The following is a 22,793-nucleotide window of genomic DNA, read 5'->3' on the forward strand; positions in this document are numbered from 1 at the left end:
ATCAGCAAGTTGCAAGGTCACAGTAGTTGGCTTAATCTCTTCCAAACTAAATGTTTTATAAATGGACAATGGCATCAAATTTATACTTGCACCCAAATCACATAAAGTTTTAACAAAACAAAGAGCACCAATAGTGCAAGGAATAGTAAAACTACTTAGATATTTAAGCTTTTATAGAAGCTTATTCTGAATAGTGGTATTGCACTTTTCAGTAAGTGCAACAATTTCAAACTCACCCAATTTCTTTTTTTTTTTAGATAGGATATCTTTCAAGAATTTAACATATCTTGACATTTGTTCTAGAGCTTTAATAGGAACATTAATATGTAACTTTTTAAACACATCAATAAATCTCTGGAATTATTTGTCAAGTTTTTCCTTCTAAATTCTTTGAAGAAAAAGTGGTGTGGGAGCATATTTTAATTGTGATTTTTCTTCTTTTGAAATTTCATTAGGTTGTTCAACCACAATTTCTTTTTCAGCATCTTTTTTTTGTTTCTTTCGCATCAGATTGAATTGAAATTTCAGAATTTAAATCTTTACACCTTACCTCTTTTCCATTACGGAGATTAATTGCCTTATAATGTTCTTTACCTTCTTTTCTTAGGTCGAGTTTATTATCACTTGGTAAGTTGGCCCATTTGTGTCTCTAGATTTCTAATTGATACTACTTGACTTTGAATGAATGCATTAGTCTTTGTCATGAATTGCATGAATATCTCCTCCATTGAAAGCTTTTTCTCTAGCATAGGGACTCTAGATGGAAATCTAGAAGAAAAGTTTGACATAGATGCTGATGAAGACCCTTGGTTTTTGCTCCATGAGAAATTATGATAATTCCTCCAACTAGGATTATTAGTGTTGGAATAAGGATTGTTTTGTTGCCTATTTCCAACTAATTGACAAAATTTAGAATAGATGGGACACTTGTCATTAAAATATCCTTTTCCACCAAATTCACATGTCACAAAGAGGCTTTGAACAACATTAACACTCAATTTATCTATTTGCTTTGTGAGAAAAGCTAATTGAGTAAAAAAGAATTTATCACATCTAATTCATTAACCCTAGCAATTTTTCTTATACCCAATCTTTCAAATAGCCATTGATAGTTATTGGAAGCCATCTCTTCAGCCAAATCATAAGCCTCATCGATGGATTTACTCATAAGTTCATCTCTAGCTACAGCAGCAATAGTAGTTCTAATAAGTTCCAGCAAATCGTTATAAAAAGATTGAACTTGTAGCCATTTAGGTACTCCATGGTGAAGACACTTTCTTAACAAATCCTTATACCTTTCCCAAGCCTTATATAATGATTCAAAATCCAATGGCATGAAAGAAGTGATAACATTCCGCATCTTTGTTGTCTTGGCAAGTGGAAAGAATTTTACTAAAAATTTTTAAGCCAAGTCATCAAAAGTATTAATGGAACCAGCAGGAAGCAAATTTAACCAATTCTTTGCTTTATCTAGCAGTGACAAAAAGAAAAGCCTCAATCTTATGGAATCATCAGTAACACCATTAGCCTTGATTTTATTGCAAATTTTCAAAAACTTCACAATATGAGCATTAGGATCATCATTAGGCAAACCCCCAAACTGAACAAAAGTCTAAATTATCTGAATGATTGCTGCCTTAATTTCAAAGTGGTTGGCTTGAATAGAAGGTCTTCAAATACTCGAGTGGAAATCTTGTACTAGTGGGATAGCATATTCCTTCAAAACTTGATTTTTCCCCTTTGTTGATCAACCATTGTTTTACTTAGAGTAGAAACTTTTTTATTTTTCCTTTTAAGTCTTCGAAAAGTCTTTTCAATTTTTGGATCAAAAGGAACAATTTTTGAATTTCATGCTTTTCACATACAATGATCAAAAGTACCTTAAAAATTACAGAAAAGAAAAGTTTGAATGAAGATTAAAAATGCTTAGTATTAATATTAACAGGAAAGAATTAAAAATCAATTCCTCGGCAATGACGCCAAAAATTTATTGTTCAATTTTCTACCCATGCAACTATACATATCGCCAAGATAATACAATGATGAGTAAAGTGTCAATCTCACAAAGAATTAAATTAATTCTTACTATTAATTACTAAAATTGCACATCTTAGTTTTGTCCAAATAATAAAACTTGAATTAAAAAGCAAAATTAAATCAAACTTAAAAACTAAACTTAATCTAAATTTACTCAGCAAAATTATTTTATTAGACTTAATTAACTTCTAGACCTCACATTATGATGTCCTTCAATACTTCATCTGATTATTGTCTTTAACTCTTAATTTAATTTAATGGATTAAGTTGCTAACCTAAAGTCCTAAATTATTTACAAATTTCTATCGAGGTTCTTATAAAACATCTCTTCCAATTAACTTACTATGCAAATTAAATTAAAGAAAGATTTATTAAATTCATGTTCTAATCCTAGCTACGTATGGCTCATAAGCGTATGCCTATCCTATATGCAAATTAAACCACCTAATCAACTAAGCGCATTCAATCATATGCTATTTTATTCAAGGTCTACCTAAATCTCCTTCATCAAAGTTTAACTTAGATTTCCAATTCAATTCAATTGATGATCATGCAACTAGAAGCATTAAGAACAGAATAAAATAAACAACTAAAACCCATTAAACATAAGCAAAAGAGAGATAAATAAATTAGACTATGTATTGAGTTTAATCATAATTTTAAATAAATAACTTAGTTCCCTATCAAGTCACACATCACCATCAAATTAAGTTTAAATATTAAAATCAAACTAAGGAAATAAAAGAATAACATAAAGATAAAAGAACCCAAGAATTGTAATGTTGATCTTCCAAATCTTCTTGAAATCCTTGACTTTTTCTCAGCTTCAATGTTTTTGTGGCTTGATTCTCAACTCTTAATTTAGCGTTTTGTTGTTCTCTCTAAAAGTCCTTTGAAAGATTATTTTCATAGGGCTTTGAAGTTAGACCAAGTTAGGTGAAGAAGGAAATCAATTCCAACTAGTATTTCCTCATCAGGCTATGTGAGCCATGGCCTACCTACACCAAGGCCATGGCCTCGACCAATTAATTAGTAGAAAGCGTAATTGCTCTAGGACTATTAGAGTACTTCAACTTCGATTAATTTTTGACTCTCTTCGTGGTCAAACTGGGTAAAGTGATAAACATGAAAGTTATATCTTTTTCTCTTATCTTTCCAATTATCAAAGAATCATCTCATTTGGAGTTCTGTAAGGAGAGTTATAGTCAAAATATTGAGACATGTATAGTGAAAATTTACACCTTGAAATTGTTCTCCTTTTTCTATTAAAATTCTTCCCTTATTAAACGCCTACAAAAGTACGAATAAATTAATAACAACCTTTCTTAATTATATTAATACCAAATTAAGTATAAAATTAACTAAGATTAGATTGACTCATCTAAATTAATTAACTTAAAATAATTTAAATAAAACTTATTAATTTTTATATATTACCACAAGAACTAAGCTAAATTACAATCAAATTAAGCCCAAATAACTCTATATCATAGAGTTATCACTTTTCAACCCCATTTGAGTTGAAAAGAGAGTCTAGCTAAAATAATAAAGAAAGCACCACTTGGGAGGCAACCCAAGTATTTTACACTTTTTGCATATTAATTTTTTTTGTTTTGTGGAATTTTAGTTATTGACTACTAATTTTCTTATCTTTTTCTTGTTGTTGTAGGTAATATTTTTATGACATTCTCTTGATTATAAAAAGAAAATAATTTGAGCCAGCATTGTGGTGTTGGTGCATCACTCGGGTTCCGTAGTGGAACCTGAGGCTAAGGCATTGCGACGATACCAAATAAGCGCTGCGATGGCCCACAACTTTAAAAAAATAAGTATATAGCCAAGGGCCCAAAGCAACGTTGCAACGTGTCAGATCTAATGCTGTGATGCCATGTCAAGACCATGGCCCTATAAAAACTCCTCTCATCAAAATTTTAAAACTTAACTTTAGAAATTATTTACCCTGTTCCCAAAATTACAGGTTTTTGTTCCCATTAACACTTACCTATTCCAAACCCACTTTAAAACATCAAATTCCTTGCGTTTCAACTAAAGTTTAGTGGATTTCAGAGTAGTTTTCTGTTTTCAAAGTGTTTCAAGTGCAGAAAAGCTTTGCTAAGTGCTTTAATCCATTGAATAAATTTTATTATGGATGACATCATGATTTAAAGATGAATTCTTGATTGGTCTTGATGGGCATGTGCTTTCTTTGATAATGTAAAATTTGGGTTTCATAAATTTTTATGTTTTGTGACTTTGATTAGAATTTTGAATAGTGGGTATTATGAATTACTCTAATTTTCTACAGTTAGAATTTAATTTTGATGTATGGTGATATTAGTGTCATTCATATGATTGTTGAATAGTTAGTATTAACTATTTTGTGTATATTGATCAATTAATTGATGTGTATACTAACTATTGGTGGTCGAAAGTTGCTTGTTATTGTGGTTTGTGTTAAGTAAATCACCATGGCACCAAAGAAAAGAGCATGTGCTAGTGGAAGTGGAAGCAGTTTTGATCAAAGTAAATTTGTTTCAGCCGAACCTGAGAAGTGTCATGCTTAGTCCTTTTTGCAAAAATTCGTAGTACCAGAGCATGACATTGATGTTCAAAAAGGGATTTATCCTAACATGTACAACATTATTGATACACGTCAGTGGGAGAAATCCTGTGCCCAGCCAAAGGCAACAATAATGCCAGTTGTCCATGAATTGTATGCCAAAGCTATTAAACATGTAGATGGGTGAATGTTTGTTTGAGGATGTCAAGTAGCTTTCAATAACCACATTATTGATTAGTTTTATAACTCACTTGACATTAAGAACAATGGTGCAGCCAATTCTTTATTAGAAATGTTAATCTGGATGAGGTTTTGGGATCTATTAGCATCTAGGAATATAATGGAAACTGCATAAAGGTGTTCCAATATCTTTTAAAGTTAATGCTATGGATAACGACTGTAAGGTTTGGTATCATTTCTTACTTGCAAAATTACTTTCAGTGAAACATTTGAGTGATGTAACAAACGATCGAAAGGTCCTCTTATGTGCTAATGGCCTTCAATCCTAACCCTTTTGGCTTTTTCCTGAGTCACTCAACTCTTTATAGTCGCCATCTTAATCCATTGAGCACAATCAACTATTAAGGCATAGGTATCGAGTGATTGTGAAGCCATTGCGTTGAGTAGTGGCTCTAATAACCCATCCATAAAGCATCTAATTCTAATGTCCTTAATTGAGACAATGTAAGGTGCATATTGATAACTCTATGATATAAAGTTATTTGAATTTAATTTTGATAGTAATTTAGCTAAGTTCTTGTAGTGATGCATAAAAATTAGTAGATTTTATTTAATTATTTTTAATTAGTTAATTAGGTGAGTCAATCTAATCTTAGTTAAATTTGTGATTAAATTGATATTAGTGTGCTTAAGATATGTTATTATTGATTAAATTACTGATTTTATAGGTGTGCAATTAAAAAGGTGAAAAGTTGTCAAGTTAAGCGTTCATGAGATGTAGACATTCATTGCACATGTCTTGGTATTTTAATTATAACTCTCTCTACAAAACTCCAAATAAAGTGATTCTTCCATCATTAGAAATGTAAGAGAAAAATCTATAATTTTCATGTTTACCACTTTTCCTAGTTTGGCCTGGAAGATGGTCAAAAACCTTGTCAAAATTGAAATCCTGTAGCACTCCAAACATGGCCGTTGCCTTGGAAAAGGTAAGCCACGGCGCCCCAACTACAAAATCTTGTTTTTGCTACTTAAGTGGTCGAGGCTGTGGCCTTGGTGAAGGTAGGTCACAACTTCTTTGGTTTGATGAAAAAATCCTTGTCGAATTGGACTTCTTTTTTGACCTAATCTTGCACCCCATCTATGCAACTTTTCAAAGGACTTTTGGAGGCACGAAACACCAAATTTAGAGCTGAGATTTAGCCACAAAAAATCATTGAAAAAAATCTCATTGGATTTTAGAAGAAATTGAAAGATTCAAGAAGATTTGGAGATTAAGATTTTCATTATTGGAGTTTCTTTATTCTTTTTGTTATTCTTTTATTTTCTTGGTTTCGTTTCAACATTTAAACTTTATTTGTTGATGATGTGTGACACTATGGGGAACTAATTTAGTTATCTAAGATTTTGATTGAACTCAATACGTAGCTTGAATTATTTCTCTTTCTTTTGCTTATGTTTAATGGCTTTAAGTTATTTATTTTATTTAGTTATTAATGCTTCTAACTACCTGATCACCAATTTAATTGATCAAGAAACCTAGGTTAAACCTTGATGAAAAAGATTTAGGAAGACTTAGAATAAAATAGTATATGATCGAATGCACTTAGTTGATTAGGTAGTTGATTTGCATATAGGGTAGATATACACCTCTAAGCCATACGTAGCCAAGATTAAAGCATAAATTTAATTAATCTTTCTTCAATTTAATTTGTATAGACATATAGTTAGTTAATTGGGAAAGATATTTTTATGAGAAACTTGACAGAGACTTGTAAATAATTTAGGACTCTAGATTAGCAACTTAATCTACTAAAATAAGTTAAGAGAAAGAAACAATATTCAGATGAAGCATCGAGGGATATTATAATCTTTGATCTTGTAGTTAATTAAATTTTTAAAACAAATTTGTTTATAAATTTTAGATTAGTTTTACTTATAGTTTATTAATTTTAATTTTAATAAGTTTAATTTTATTTATTTGAATAAAATTATGGTGTGTTAATTCAAATATTTAATAGTAGGAATTAATTTAATTCTCTATGAGATTGACACTCTACTTGTCATCATATTATCTATTCAATACGTATACTTGTGTGCGTAGAAAACTAAACAACACATATCAGGATAGCTATGTAAACTGTATGTTGTACTCAGACACAGTCATGCCAAGTGTCTATGCTAGTGCCTCAAAATTACGTGCACTCACGACTTGGGCACTATTTGGAAGCTTTACGCTGGCCCTGAACTGGGAACTATGTGACTAAGATGCTTTATGCTGGCCTTGATGGCTTGTGGATGATCCACGTCCAATATTCACATCATGTTAGCCCTCAATCCTAGCTTTCTTGGCTTTGTCTCGAGTCGTTTGACTTTCTATAGTTGTCATTTCAATCTTTTGAGCACAATTAACTTATAACAACCCGTACCGTCATATAAAAGTCAATAAGACCTTATCTACAAGACAAAAAGTCAATTGATACTAATTTTAGTGCCAAAAAATAGTGACGGGTGAAAGGAATATATTGGAATAAGATATTCTGTAATGAGAAAATAATAATAAAATAATAATTTTTTTTATCAAAGATCAATTAGTAAGTTAAAAGGTGATTTGGAAGTGAATCGGGACAAAGTGACATACTTCAGGACTCTAGGAGACAAATGGAGAATTATGGAATGAAATAATATTTTATAATAAAATAATATTAAAACAATCTAAAGTCGGAACGAGTCATATCTTGCGAGAGATAAGTTAAGCCTAAGTGGGGGAGACCAAAAATAAAATTTTTGGATGACATAAATAAAATAATATTTTATTTATTTATATTATATTATATTATTTAGATAGAGAAATTATTGGTCACATGCAAAATTGGATGAAAAGAAAATAATTTGTCATGAAAAATGAGATTATGTAAAAGATTGGTATATGCATGTGACAATACTATTATATGCAAAAGATGGCATATAAAGGTGAAATCTTAGTAGGGAACATGTGAGACCCCCACCATGTGACAAATAAAAAAGAAAGAGACAAATGCACAAGGTGAAATATGCATGTGATTTTACTAGTTAAAGAAAGCATAAAAGATTTATGCATGATGGACACTTGGTGGCTATGTTGGACTAAATGAAAGAAAATGTATATGCATGTAATGTTGTTGGCTAAATGGGAGGCCAAATGAGAAATAATGTGGGAGAATGCATGAAGGCTATTGGACAAAAGTAAAGTGGTGTAAGTAGAAACATGTTAAACTAATGCAAGAATGGGAAAATGGGAGAATGGAAATGTAAATTGAATAGTCTGCCATGCATGAAGGTGAATGGGATAGATAATGTAAATGATTTCCAACCAATGGCCAAAGGGATAGAATTGTTGCATGAGGATTCATAGATTGGCAAGGAAGCTAATTAGCATGACAAGATAAAAGAGTGTATGAATTGTAATTGGCTAAGTGGGTGGTCATATAAATACTAGATTCCCAAGAGTAAAAGAGAAAAGAAAATTGGTCTTGAGAAGCTTGAGAGAATCGACCATTGATGGAGGAAAAGAAAGAAGAAATTGTTCTTGAGAGCTCCACCTGAGAGGAAGAAAAGAGAAAGAGAGAGAGGAAATGGAGGAAGTCTTAGGTTTGTGAGGATTCCAAAGAAACCATGGGTTTTTTACTTTTTCCTTGTTGAGTCTTGATTTTCATTTACCATTCTAAGTGTAGATTTGAAGCTTGAAGGAGATTAATGATTCGGTTTGACTATTCAACAGAAAGGAAGGTAAGAGTTGTGATTTTGCTTGCATGCATGTTTTGAAAACTGGTTGTAACCATAAGAAACATTTTTTGGCAATAAGATCTTCAAAGAATCTAAGGACCGAATGCGTGCATGTTGATGGTGCACAGGTATATGGTGATTTGAGACAAAGAAACGATGGGTAAGTGTCCTTGACCATGAGTTTCATGAATGGAAAAAAAGATAGAACATTGGTTGATGATCTGTGTTTGTGGCAACAAAGGTGAACAATGTTATGAGGAGATATTGAATTGCATGTAGAGTTCAATGTGATTTGGAAGGTAAGCATGTAATGTGGGTATGTTATGACACAATACGTTCGGCTAGTTGAAAATTAGTGGTTGCGTGTTAGAGTATTTATAAGAATAAAGATGAATAATGTGGGTATTGATTAAGGATTTTTGGTTAAAATGCTACTCATATATAATTGTGTATATGCATGAAATTGGAAATAAAGTGTGACGTGGGGTATAGTGAAAAATAATCATTTGAAATGAGAAGAGTTCTTGAAAATGAAAGGAACTCAAAATGTGGTACATAGGGCTGAAAATGTGAGTTGAATTGGAATGATAAATACTAAGTATATTAAGCTTGATTTATTGCAAAGAAGTGTGTAAGTGGAAAAAGATTACCGTGGTAATTAACTGGAGGAGGAAACGGGTGACCGGTAAGTTAATTTAATTTGAAACGTAACTGGATAAGTGGCGAAGTAACATCCAACCATTGTAAGGTGAATAAGGGGTGTCAATTTTAAAAGATTCTATGTTATATTAAAATATATGTAAAGTATTATCCAATGCCTTTGTGGAAAACATGAGTTGCTAGAAAATGATAAGCGATTTGAATACATGGTTTACAATGATTTATACACTTCTTTTATGGAAAGCATGGGCTGGTAGAAACAATAGGCAATTGTGGATGCAAATTGATTTGGAAGTTGTTTGTGTATACTATATATATATATATATATATATATATGTAAAGTGTTTTAGAAACTGAGAAACAAGCCCTTTTTACAATGTTTTGCATCAAAACCGTGCCTTGTATCTTGTGTGACGTGCATAGTTAAATGCACTTGATAAAAGGGTTAAATGTAAATTCTTGAGAGCCGGTTTTAGCTCGAACTTTATGCAAATATTTACACCATGCATTTTAATGTGAAAAAAAAAAATAATTTCGAATGGTTATCGAACCTTGTTTTCAAATGATTTAAAGAAAAACTCTTAAAAACCTTGATTTGGTTTTGAAAATGATTTTGACAAATCGAGAGCGTCGAGAGTAGGCCGAATGTTATATCGAGATAATGTGACTTTTATGCACAAGTGAGCTCTAACTAGAGAACCTTTGGGTCATCGACGGATTGTTAGACGCAACTAGGTCACAGTCTATGATATATACATGACAAAGCCACAGGTTGATATACGTGGCTAGGCCACGAGTTGATATATGTAGTTAAGACCACAGGATTTCTCTGATGTCGGCCAACATCGTTGAAACTATCATGGTTGTGGGAATCCTGTGGAAGGAAGCGTCCTGGATTGTTATTACGTAAAAGAAGGTCCACGGGTTGATTATCTATGATTGCTTACTTGAGAACTTTGAGAGTTTTTAGACTTGTACTCTTTCGTATGGTGGAGAGATATTGTTTTTCCACAACTTTCCTTTTAATTGAAAGCTTTCAGTGCTTTATATGTTGATGATGAATTGATATACATGGATGCACTCAATTTTTTTTTTTACATGCCACACGATTTAGGAGTTTGCCTGTTTTTATAAGGCCATAGTATATATGATGGAAATAAATGATTTCCACAATCGAAATCTATTGTACTATGCTTTGAATTCAGCATTGTTTGCCAAGGAAAGTATTACACTATGATTTTCACAACAATTTTTTTACAAGGCACAAATACCTTATTTGTTATTTGGTTTTATAAGGTTACCATTTTGTACTCTAGTTTATTGTTTAAAAAGTTTTTAGGTTTTTGTATAATTTCACTTTTTTTAATTATAGGGCTTTTAAAAGGACTATAAATAGGACTTTTTACTAGAGAAAAGAGGGATAGAATGACTTTTTAACAAAAAAAAACATTTTGCACAAGAGAAAAATGAGAAAAAAACAAGAGGATTAAGGATCAGAATCGATAGAGAATTGTTCATCACTTTAGTTTTGTTTTTCTTTCTTTTTTTTTTGCTATAAACATGAATTATTTTCTTGAGAAACTGTTGTTTGTTGTAAATATGAAGAACTAGATTATTTTTCTAGGATTGTGGTGGATTTCAACTTGTAATTTGAATATTTTGTTTCTCTTTTATTTATTATAAATAAGTATAGTGATGTTTATTCAATTTTGTACTTATTGCCTTTGACTGTCTGATCAGCAATTGATTGGTTATGAAAATCTAAATTAAACTTTTTCTTCTAAAGATTAGAAATCTAAATGAAACTTGACAGAGTAATTTTAAATTAGACTAAGTTTGGAATAGCTTGTGTTCCATTGTCATCAACCTATACTATCATTTCAAAGACAAAATGACCCAATGCTACAGTCTATTCAGAATCATTCACTTCAAATTCCTAAGTCATTCATCTAATCAATCAACAGGCAAATATTTAGAATTTTGAGATATAAAAACATTCAAAGTGCTTATTCCCAATGCATAAAACTAAATATATAACAGACATATTTACTTAACATATATACCTTTCATCAAAACATTCAAAACTCATTGTTTCATACCACAATCCTAAAGTAATTCATGCTTCATTGAAAATACGTTTAAATGTGAGATTGTAAACAGGACATGCTTAAATATATCAAAATAATTATAAACGTAACATCTACGTACCTCGTTAAAGTGTGCCTTTCCTTTTGGCATTTTTTGTCAAAAGCTCAACCTCTCTAAAAAGGCCAACTTCTTCAACAACGCCTATAATGAAATTTACGTCATTAATACCTTGTTTTTTAACTCTATTCTTAACAAATATCTGATTATCCTTCCAAAAACTTCTTCACTTAATCCTTAATCCAAATCAGTAGTTGAATCCAATCCTAACTACGAGTTTAACTTCAATTAGCTAACGTTTATAGTAACTTTATCTTGGTGAGCTTGAAAGTATAAAAATCAATTTAAAACCTAAATTTTAAGGAGAAAAATGAATTTCTTAGAACCAATAAGTTATGAAAATCATAAGTGTTTTAAATAGCGAAACCTTACCTCCAAAAGTTCTTAAATTAAAATAGGACTTCAAATATGAAATTTGTAACTTTGATATGACTTGGAGGGATGAGAAAAAGTGTCAAGAGGGAAAAAAGAAAAGCAAGGTAGTTTAGAGAGAAAATTGTTTTAGCTATTTTGGTTAAAGTTTGAAGTGTTGAGGGTTTTAAAATAAGGGTGAAAAGTCTAATATGCCTATTTTTTTTCAAATCTACGACTAACATAACAATAAATTTTCAAAAATATCAATACTTTTTTCTTTTTGGGTAAAGGTATCAATACATCATGAACATGTATTGTCACAACTTCATCAGGATACATTTTTGAGTTTCAAGTATCGATACTACATAAACAAGTATTGATACTTTTGCCCCAGAATGTATTTTTAAGTTTAAAACCAAATCCTTTTCAAGTAAACTCAATTGGGTATCAATTTATATACTAAGTTATGAATGTGAATTTACATGCTCACCAAATTAAGTTACAAATTTAATTCTAAATAAAGATTGAGGTTTCGCACTTGTAAAATTTTTTCCTCTTAGATCTCATTTTCGATCATCCAAACGCTATTATATCTTGAAAATATTTTTTTTAAAAAAAATTTACGTTAAAACAAACTTAGCCTTTCAATTTATTTTGTTGTACATTTGTAAATGCTGTTTCATAATAAAATATCTTCTTTTTACCCAAAAAAATTTATAATATCATTTAATTTCTTATAAAATATCGTGATATCTCGTAAATAAAGTTGATATATTACGATCTTAATATAGAGGAACCTTCTATCTTACGGTATAAAAATTAAACCGATCAAAACCGGGGTAAAAAGAATGAACCGAACATCCCGTCGAGGGACTAATGAGATAATTACGCCATCGGAGAGGATTGGTAAAAGCCGTAATGATTGTTGAGTGGTGTCCACGTGCATGCAGGGAAAAGGACGAATAATTACGAGGGCTTCAGGTGTAGCTTGGCCCAGAGCCAAACTTAGCATAGTTGAGAACTTTACCCACTTCACTAACGACCGTCAACCTATAACGGTCAATTCCTGATCTCGAACTCTCTGGTCAGTTCACAGATAAACGAAGACGTCATGTCCCCGTCAAATCCGAGCTGCCAACACTGTCGCAGTGTTGTATTGTAACAGCAGAAAGACATTTTTTTTTGGTTTTCGTGCTTGTCTGGATGATGCACATGTCATGTAGGTAAGGTACCACTCTTATTTTAAGCTTAGCTTAGCTTTGCTTTGCTTTGCTATGCCCTTTACTTTGCTTTTCTCTCTCTCTCTCTCCAACTCTTCTTTTTCTTTTTGTGAGAGGCGGAGGCTTATAGATTCTTCAACCTCCTGTCACTCAAAGGGCAGGGGCAGGAAGGGAGGATCCTTAACTTCTTCTTGACCGCATTGCTCTTCTCTTTAAGCTCACTTTTTCTTTTTGCTTTCTTTCTTCTAGTTGTTAATATCTTTTGGATTGCTAGCAAATATGAATATGGATTTCATTCCGACTGCTACAAATGTTTCTGTTTGCTGTTTGTTAACCATCCAAACCCAATCCATTTCTTAGTACCTCTTCACTATTTCCGAAACATTTCACCGTTTCTTCCTCATCTTTTTTCCTTCATCTGTTTATCAAGAATCTTCACTGGGGTTTTGAGCTCTACAACTTATTCAAAACACTGCAGTGAAAGGATGTTCTTTAGAAAAGGTTAACCTTCGGCGGTGCTCAAATCAGTTTTCCATTTTCAGTGATAAGTAGTAGTGGATTTTCATTTTCAGCAATATGGAAATTACTTCAGTTCTCTGTTTTTTCTGATATGGGTTTCTGGGATGAAGGTTGTCGCTTAGTGTTTCTGCTAACCACAGTTCCCAGATCACCAAGTAGACTTTAGCTTTCACTTGTTGCTAGCTAGATTTGCTTATCGAGTTCCATTTAATCTCTAGCTTCGGTTGTTTCTGGCTTGGAACCAAAAGGTCAGGCCTAAACCTTAACTTCAAAATTGAGCAGCGGATAGGAAGAATATGGGGCGGCTTTCAGTTAGAGACAGGGTTAATATTGGGTTTGTATGTTTGTTATGGATGTTGTGTAGTGTGAGTGGAATTGGTGTAAACTGGGGTACACAGTCATCCCACCCCCTGCCCCCAGACATTATAGTAAGATTGCTGAAAGATAATGGGTTTCAAAGAGTGAAGCTTTTTGATGCAGACTACGGTACACTTAAGGCTCTGGGCAAGTCTGGGATTGAGGTCATGGTGGGAATCCCAAATGACATGCTTGCTTCTGTGGGTGGCAGCATGAAGGCTGCTGAGAAATGGGTTGCCAAAAATGTCTCCGCACATATCACCTCCAATAATGTCAACATCAGGTCAGCTCTTTGCTTTTTTCTCTTCAGTTCAGTTACCATCCTGTTGCTATCTGCTCTGGCAGGAAAAGTCTATATAATAAGTTATCCTCATGTTCTTCCTTGAAATTCTGTTTTAACTTGATCAACTATCAATGAATTTCATCTTTGAAAATTCTTGGTCTATATATCACGTTGAGACCTACCTTTCTTACCTGATTTGTGATGTAACTTTTTCCCTGTTTTGTTTTCATTCTGAACTGCTACTTAAGCTGAAGCTTCAGTAATTAAACTTTTGGTTGTCATTCTGAATTTAGATTTGCTTATAAAATAATTAGACCTTAGTAATAATTTATTATACTAAAGTACCATTTTGATTCCATAACCTGGTTTGACCTGTTTATTGGATGCGGTGCTGTGGAAATGAAACTTGTGCTTATGGGAGTTTGTTGGAAGAAAGAATGAATTCTAATATATTTTCCAAAAGGCAGTATTGTGCTCCCACAATGCAACAAAGTCTGAAAACTCTTGAGAAAAATTATGAAAAGTTCTACCAATGAAATTGAAAAGAAAAATAATTTCTTTCTAGGCAAGGAAACGCAATTTTCCTGAAATAGTTGCCTATAGCAATTACTTACAATTTACTTAAACTAAAATTTAAATTAGTTTTAATTTCTGAAAAGTTATTCAAGTACCCCAGTTTTCTAGGGTGGGCTGGGACAAAATTAAAATAAGAATATTGAATTCAAAAGAAATAATAATTTAATATTTAGCAAAACTTTTGAAAATTAAAATAAGAAGTTACAAAACTTACCAATAATTGAAAAAAACAGAATAGAAGTTACAAAACTTTAAAAAAGATTAAAAAGATAATAAGAAATAAATAAAAAGGAGTCAGAATTAAAGTTACATGCACAATATATGGGGTGTTTGGTATGGATGATACGAAGGGGTGATGAGAGTGATACGAGTGATGCAACTAATGGTGATAGAATTACCCCGTTGCATATTGTCCAGGTGATCATACTTAGAAGTGATCCTACATCACCCATGTTGATAGTATCACTCCTTAAAGGGGTAATCACATCACCTCCTTGAAGAAATTAAAATCAAGCATAATAAGCGACATTCAAAAGAGTCAAAGAAAATCAAATTAATACTTAACTAGGTCTAAGGCTAACACTTATACCAAGAGCACTCTAATGTGGATTTCAGTTACCTGATTTGACCATGGCTTTGTATTAATTCATGTGCTACTGTGGAAATGAAACATGTGATATGAATAGTAATGATTTTTCCTAAAGCCAATTATGCTCCTAGAACACAAGTCTGAAAACTCTCTAGGAGATTGTAAAAGGTTCTACTAATGAAAATGAAAATAATAGTCCTCTCCTTTTATTCTCGGTGAGCAAACGCAACTCTCCAAAAAGTAGTTGCCAATTATTTCAATTTTCTTAAACAAAAATTAAATTAATCTTTATTTCCTAAAAGTTGTCCAAGTGCCCCAAGTGCCTAATTGTCTTAGGAAGACATTTTAGGCTGCATAGCTTGATGCTTTTCACTTTTTCAAGTATTGTTATAAAGCAAGAACTAAAGTTAAAAAAGAAATATCATAATTGATTTAATATGGACAAATAATTAAAATGCAACACTAATCATAACATAATTAATTCATATAGAAGTTAAATTGTGGTTTTTCTCATCTAAAAAGTTTATATATTTCATACATGATCATTCAAAATTGTTATTACTTTTTGCATCCAAACAGGTTTTTTTGCTTTTTTGCTTCCAATAGCGAAGAGAAAATAGTAAAAGGGTAAACCAAATGGAGCCTTAATAAGCTCACGCGTAGTAAGCTCAATAGCACTTAGAGACCACCACTTGCTTATCTTAATACCAATATTTTTGTTGGTTCATGTAAGCGATGCTGTGAAGTAGTGAGTTAAATTAAAAGAATAATAACAGAAGAAACACTTCTGAGGTTAATTATAAATTTGCGGAGTCACACCACAATTCCTATGACATCTCAACCCTTCAAATTGATGTTGCTGAGTATATTTTCTCAAATTACCTCCAATAACTAGGGAGGTCCTAGCTAGATTCCTTCATAATTAATTTTTCTTGAGGATGATCAATAGAACGTGGAATTCTTTATCATTAAGTATTCTTAAGGGTGAGGTAATTCGAAATACTTACTTGCCAAAAATGTACCTGGACACTAGCCACTCAGTTATAAGAAATTATAATGCTAAGAATAATTAGCAGCATGGTGAAGTACCAAAAGTTAAGTCTTGTTGTAGTCCATCTGGAAAGAAATGAATGAACAATTTGATGTGTGAATGAAAACGGTTGTGAAGAATTTCAAAAGAAAGAATGCTAGCTTTGTGCAATTGTTTTGTCTTCTTCTTGCAGCATAGAACTTTGCCTTCGTTTGGTTTTCTTTTTTTGGTTTTTTTTCAGTTTCATTTGATTAGAGAATGTTTTTACGCTGCTTTCCTGTTAATTATGATGACTACAACAGGAGTAATGAGCAAACTTTAATTCAGTAACAAGTTCTACTTCTTATGATAAAACATGCTAGCCTCTTGTACTGATTTAAAACATATTTTGGATTAATCCTTTGATTTTGAAGAAAGCAAGCAGCTCATTTTTTTCTTGAACTTCAGTGTTTGTTTTATTGAAGATAAAGATAAAATAAAAGAGATAATGCGCATCATTGGGATGTTCTTTGCTAGATTATCTCTTACATTTACCTTTATCTTCAATATGATTGACAAAATTTATAGTTGAAAAACCTTACAACAAGTTTTAAGAGTTCCTCATTTGATACACACACACACTCAATTCTTCCGATTTGATTTCAACAACGATAAACCAACAAACTAATTTCCTTCCCATCACATGGGATCAGTTATATGGACCCTGTTGTGGCATTTTGCCCTATTGTAGGTCATATCCTAAATAAGTTCAAATAAAGTGAGGTCCTTTATAGTAGATTTCATTTGTGTCTTATTCTCCTCTTAATGTGTGCATCCTCCATTAAATAAAATCTTCACATAGAATGGCATATCTAGGTTTCCTCTTTAAATGTGTAGGCCACTTGAAACCTGATTCTTTCATTTTGTCCTCAATGCAAGGATGGAGCCAGGGAGGCGTTTTCCAAAATTATCCTTTAGCCCCATGACTTTTTAAGGTTTTCTTATTTATATTTATTTGGCCCCCCCTGACTTCGTAGAATTATTATTTAGCCCAATGAGTTTTTCTTAGTTTTCTCATATATATGCTCGGCCCACCTTTGATTTTTTTTCATATATTTTACATATCCTTTGACATTTTCAATCTACTTACTCAATTCTTTATTACTTTTTCAAATTTTATTCAATAATTATTCAAATTTCTTACTTCTCATAGCATTTCTTTTTACGTGATACATTTGGTTTCAATTACACATACGCACACACACTTAACTAGTTAACTTTGCATGTAATTTTTTTTTCTTTTGCGAAAGTTGTTTCTTTGCATATAATTTTTTAATATATTGTATATCGTTAATATAAGACAATAATTACAATAACTTGTTTTGAGCCTATGTAATTGTAATCAAAACATTAAAGAATATTGCACTTCATCCTTCCTTGGAAAGGAGGCCAAACGTAAGGATTTCCTTTTGTGCTTTGCTCGAAGCTCAGCCATAGGAGCTTTTGGCTCATTGGTAGCTGGATGTATCTCGCTGCTCAAAGAGCGGGTCCGCTTTCCCCAAATAAAATCTAACATAAAAAATGCTAATTTACTAGTCCCTCTTTCCCAAAAATGTTTTTCCTTCATTGATATTTTTGGTCAAACAAACTAACTAAATTTTTAACCATTGTTTCTTTTAAAATTATAAGGGTATAAAATTTTAAAAAATAAGACCAGAAAATTTTGAATTAAAATATTTTCAAAACATAATTTTTTTTTTTTGAAATTTTAGTTCTTTACGATATATTAAAAAATCATGATTAAAGTTCAGTTTGTTGACTAAAATAGCAAACAATGACAAACAATAATGTAACAGAGGGATCATAACATTCAAAATAATCATATTCAAATTATTTATGCAATATAATGTATATGAATAAATTTCATATTAACACCAACAAAATAACATGTAACTTAATGGTTGATTTCTATGATTAACAAATTTAATCCTGAATTTGTTTTATGCAAAGAATTAAAAGCTTGAATACTGACCTCTTGAAATAAAAAAATAAATCATAATTTTTTTAAAAAATAATTAAGGACCAAAAGTATAAGTATTAAATAGCGTTTTTGGAAGGGCAATGAGAGATTTAAATTTAGCTCTTTGATAGGGGATACATGCACCTACTATGGAGCCAAATGCTCTGGTGTTAGTATGTAGTTACTATCGAGTTAAATGCCCAAGTGTTACATCAACTTTTAAGCATATAAAAGTGATTTTTTTTTGCCCCAAACATGATGAATAGTCCCCCCTCCTCCCCTCCTAGATCATGGCTCCATCCTTGCCTCACTGATTGTGGTCCCCACCTTTTGTATTGATTTGATATTAATCAAGGTAAGATTCTTTGTCCATTTTGTCTGAAAAGCAAGGTGATAATATTGATATAATCTATTAATTTCAGTAAATGATTGGTTCCTTTCAAATATTCTTTTTAAGAAACTTATCCTACATGATATTTTATTATGTTGTCAATTAATGAAACTGATTTTATGTGTTTGTTTGAGACTGGACTGGACTGGTTTTTTAAGTTTCCCAACGCCTTGTTTGTATTCGGCAGGAATTAGATTGCATGATCAAGCATTGTCTGTAAGTTTCTAAAAAATATATACAACTATGGTTGATAAGGGTTGCATCTATAAAGCATCCTAATAATCTTCTTAAAAATAGTTTTAAAAACTTGAATGTGGATAGATAGGTAAAACTTAACCATCTTTAAGCATCCTAGTAATCCTTTACCAAATATGCCTGATAATACTGATAAACCTGGAAAATCAAAGCTATAAAAGTAATTGGATTGACATAAAGTTAATCATGTTGATTTTCAGTCATTAATCTATCTTGTTGAAGGCTGCTTTTGTTCTACTAGTAATATGCCATGTCAAACATATTGATCAGTAAAAAGAACTAGTTGCATTTTCAGGCATCCTAAACCAAATATTTTAAAAGGGGTTATAGTTTGGTACTTCTTTAACATGGTATAATCCTAGCCTTTTTCTAAATAGCTGTCCCATAACCTGCACTCCCTCCCGCTCCCCCCTCTCCCCTTGCTCTTTTGTTGATCCAGATTGCTTGTAAAATGTAGGTTTGCATGTCATAACATTCCTCCAATCAGATTTTAATATTGATTCCACCATTGCTTCTGTTACAATTTACATCAGTAATACAAATACGAGGTATTGGGGCTGAGAGCTTTTCTTTGCTCAGCTGAAAAGAAATAAAGTAGGCAAAAGGCTTTGGGCTGACACATAATTGAAACATCCAAAAAAGGTTAACTTGGCTTGGGCTTTTTTCCCTCCAGTTCACTTTGTTGCTTTCTGAAAAAATGGCCAGTCACCACTAGGCATGACTGGTTAGTGGAAGATATACGTCATAGCAACTTCAGTTATAGTTGGTGTTGATAGGGACGTATTAGATGTTCTATCTATTGTCTGGTTAAAGCTTTAAGCTTCTTATGCCGCTATCACTGCAATCACCCTGCAAATTTGCCTGAAACTTCATTTTTGCTTTTACAATGTTTTCCAATGGCTTATGTGAGTTGACATTTGGTCTTTTGGTCTTAAACTGATTAGCCACATTGTATATGATGCAAAGCAATTGACAGGGGAAATTGATTTGTTGGATTGTTGCAAGTATAATAATAGTTCACTTCCTAACAACAATTGCATTTTTGGAATATCCCTTAAGAAGTATTTACTCATGTATTTAAGCTTTTCATCTTCTCGTCTACTTCTCTGAGGTGTTGAAACTTGACATAATTTAGGCATACTCTAGGATTGCCAGGTTTCATTCTTTAATTTCCATTACATTGTTTTGTCATTTCCCCCCACTTAGCTTCTGCTTTACCTACAGATATGTTGCTGTTGGTAATGAACCTTTTTTGGAGACATATAATGGAAGCTACCTGGGTATAACCTACCCTGCTCTTCGGAACATTCAGTCTGCCCTGGTCAAAGCTGGGCTTGGAAGCCAAGTAAAGGTTACTGTTCCCCTCAATGCTGATGTTTATGCAAGTTCAAGTGGCTATCCATCTGGTGGTGACTTCCGTGATGATATCCATGATCTCATGCTTACGATTGTCAACTTCTTGAGTGTTAGTAGTGCTCCCTTCACAGTAAACATCTATCCCTTTATAAGCCTCTATGCTGATGCCAACTTCCCGGTTGAGTATGCATTCTTTGATGGCAATGCATCGCCACTAAGTGATGGTGGAACGTTATATTACAACATGTTTGACGCTAATCTTGATACCCTTGCACATGCGTTGCAGAAGAATGGATTTGGAAACTTGCCCATTATAGTTGGGGAGATTGGGTGGCCCACTGATGGAGACCGAAATGCTAACATAGAGTATGCTCGACGATTCAATCAAGGTTTTATGTCTCACATTTCTGGTGGGAGAGGAACCCCAATGAGACCTGGGCCAATAGATGCCTATTTATTTAGCTTGATTGATGAGGATGATAAGAGCTTTGCTCCAGGAAATTTTGAACGCCACTGGGGGATATTTACTTTTGATGGGCAGGCCAAATACCCTCTCAACCTGGGTACTACAAACTCCGGAGCTTTAGTTCCTGCAAAAGATGTAAAATACTTGGAAAAGAAGTGGTGTGTGATGAAGCCTTCAGCCAGACTTGATGACCCACAAGTAGAACCAAGTGTGAGCTATGCATGTGGACTTGCTGACTGCACTAGCCTTGGTTATGGGACATCTTGTGGAAATCTAGATGCTAGAGGGAATATATCTTACGCCTTTAACAGTTACTTTCAGAAAAATAACCAGCTTGAAGTAGCCTGCAAATTTCCAAATATTTCAATGATCACAAAAACGGATCCCACTCCCACGGTAGGAAATTGCAAATTTGAGATAATGATCCAGCCCTATTACGAATCTGCAGGACGGGATTTGAGGGTACCCAGAAGCCTTTGGATTATGTTTATGTTCTTCTTATTTTGCTAATGCTTCTATGAATTCGAAGGCTTCTATTTGAGGTATCATTCTTCTACAAACTACGAACTATTCAAATGATGACTGTTGGAAGGTGTAGTTGATGCTATGAGGGTGATAAATGATACATGTGTCCCTCTTGAATTTTGCTATTCAGAAGACAAACTTTGAAACTAATTATCTAGATTTAGAATTAACTCTTTCAGTTGGATTTAATATTTCGATATGAGGTGGGTTTAGGACCCTCGATTAGTGGACTGGTAGGAAGGACTTGGCATGGTGTTTGCTCTATGCCTTTGTTACAATGAATCAGAGCAACAGCAGGCATCCAGGGGCTTTAATCATGTTGGTTGGGTTTTAAGTTTATTATATACATATACATACATACATATATATATATATATATATAGTTCTAGCATAATATCAGCATTAAATCAGTTACTTGGGGAGTTTAGGTGAAGGAAAATTCATTGGAACATCCTGCTTTGCTTGGCATACTGTGTTTGGTAACTTGCTGAACTTAGGTTAAGTTTCAATGGGGTGTAGAATCAAGTAGTTCCATCGTAAGCCTAGTAACCATGAGTTTTGTTGAGGGGTGTCTTGAGTAATTCTTATGGTTGTATTTTCTTAAAATTATTTTTATATTAAATGTTAGTATTTTTTTATTATAAAAAAATGCATTTGTTGATACATAATTTTATGATTTATTATATATATTAAATAAAGATATTACTTTTTTATAATCTTTAACATCTTAATAAGCTTAGTAAATATGGGAGCAAATTTTTTTATTCACGAAAATAGATATCTTTATTCATTATACTTTTAAATTGTCATTTTTTAAAATAATTTTTATTGATTAAAATTGTTATTTATAATTGTAAAATTAATGGTATTAAGATTTAAGTGTACAGATAAGAATTTTATTTTTCATTAAATCACTTAGAAAATGATTTATTTGGTTTAAAATTGTTCATTGTAATTTTAAATTTTAGTCATGTTAAGTTACAGAGACAATTAAAAATCAATTTAGATTTATAATGAAAAAATAATTTTATTATAATTATTAAAAATTCATATATATTTATTATTCAACAATCAATAAAATTTTGCCAATGTTGTTATTAATTTTTTTAAAAAATAAAAAAGTAATTCAGGCACCAAATTTTATGTCAAATAGAAATTAGTAATAAATCAAAACCTAACGAATCGCTCCATGGTAGATTAAACCCTGATAAATGTAATTTACCATTAGCTGGTAAAATCTTTGCGACATTGATGGAGTACGAATGGACCCAGTTACTTACGATGCCTCTGTCTGAACTAGCCTGGGCTTAATATCGAGGTACCATTTTTAATATTCGAACCTAGAAACCACTTTCCACTTGATGTGACCCAAAATTTATCCTAATGATTTTGTTGTAATATACCGCTTATTAAACAAATGATTTCTTAATATAAATAAAATCTTAATAACATATAAAGATGTTATA

At 32.1% G+C, this 22,793-nt stretch overlaps 1 protein-coding gene across 1 annotated transcript; it reads left to right on the forward strand.

Moving 5' to 3' along the window:
* The first annotated feature begins 13,024 nt into the window (after window positions 1-13,024).
* On the forward strand, window positions 13,025-22,043 carry LOC110411265 (O-Glycosyl hydrolases family 17 protein). The gene is given in 3 exon segments (XM_021421342.2): window positions 13,025-14,140; window positions 20,205-21,253; window positions 21,256-22,043. Coding segments are annotated over 3 exon segments (1,461 nt in total). The 5' UTR covers window positions 13,025-13,796; the 3' UTR covers window positions 21,324-22,043.
* Window positions 22,044-22,793: the final 750 nt, after the last annotated feature.

Source organism: Theobroma umbraticum, unplaced genomic scaffold, assembly GCF_002168275.2.
Source record: "Theobroma umbraticum cultivar Fairchild unplaced genomic scaffold, ASM216827v3 scaffold_56.0, whole genome shotgun sequence".
Lineage (NCBI taxonomy): Eukaryota > Viridiplantae > Streptophyta > Magnoliopsida > Malvales > Malvaceae > Theobroma > Theobroma umbraticum.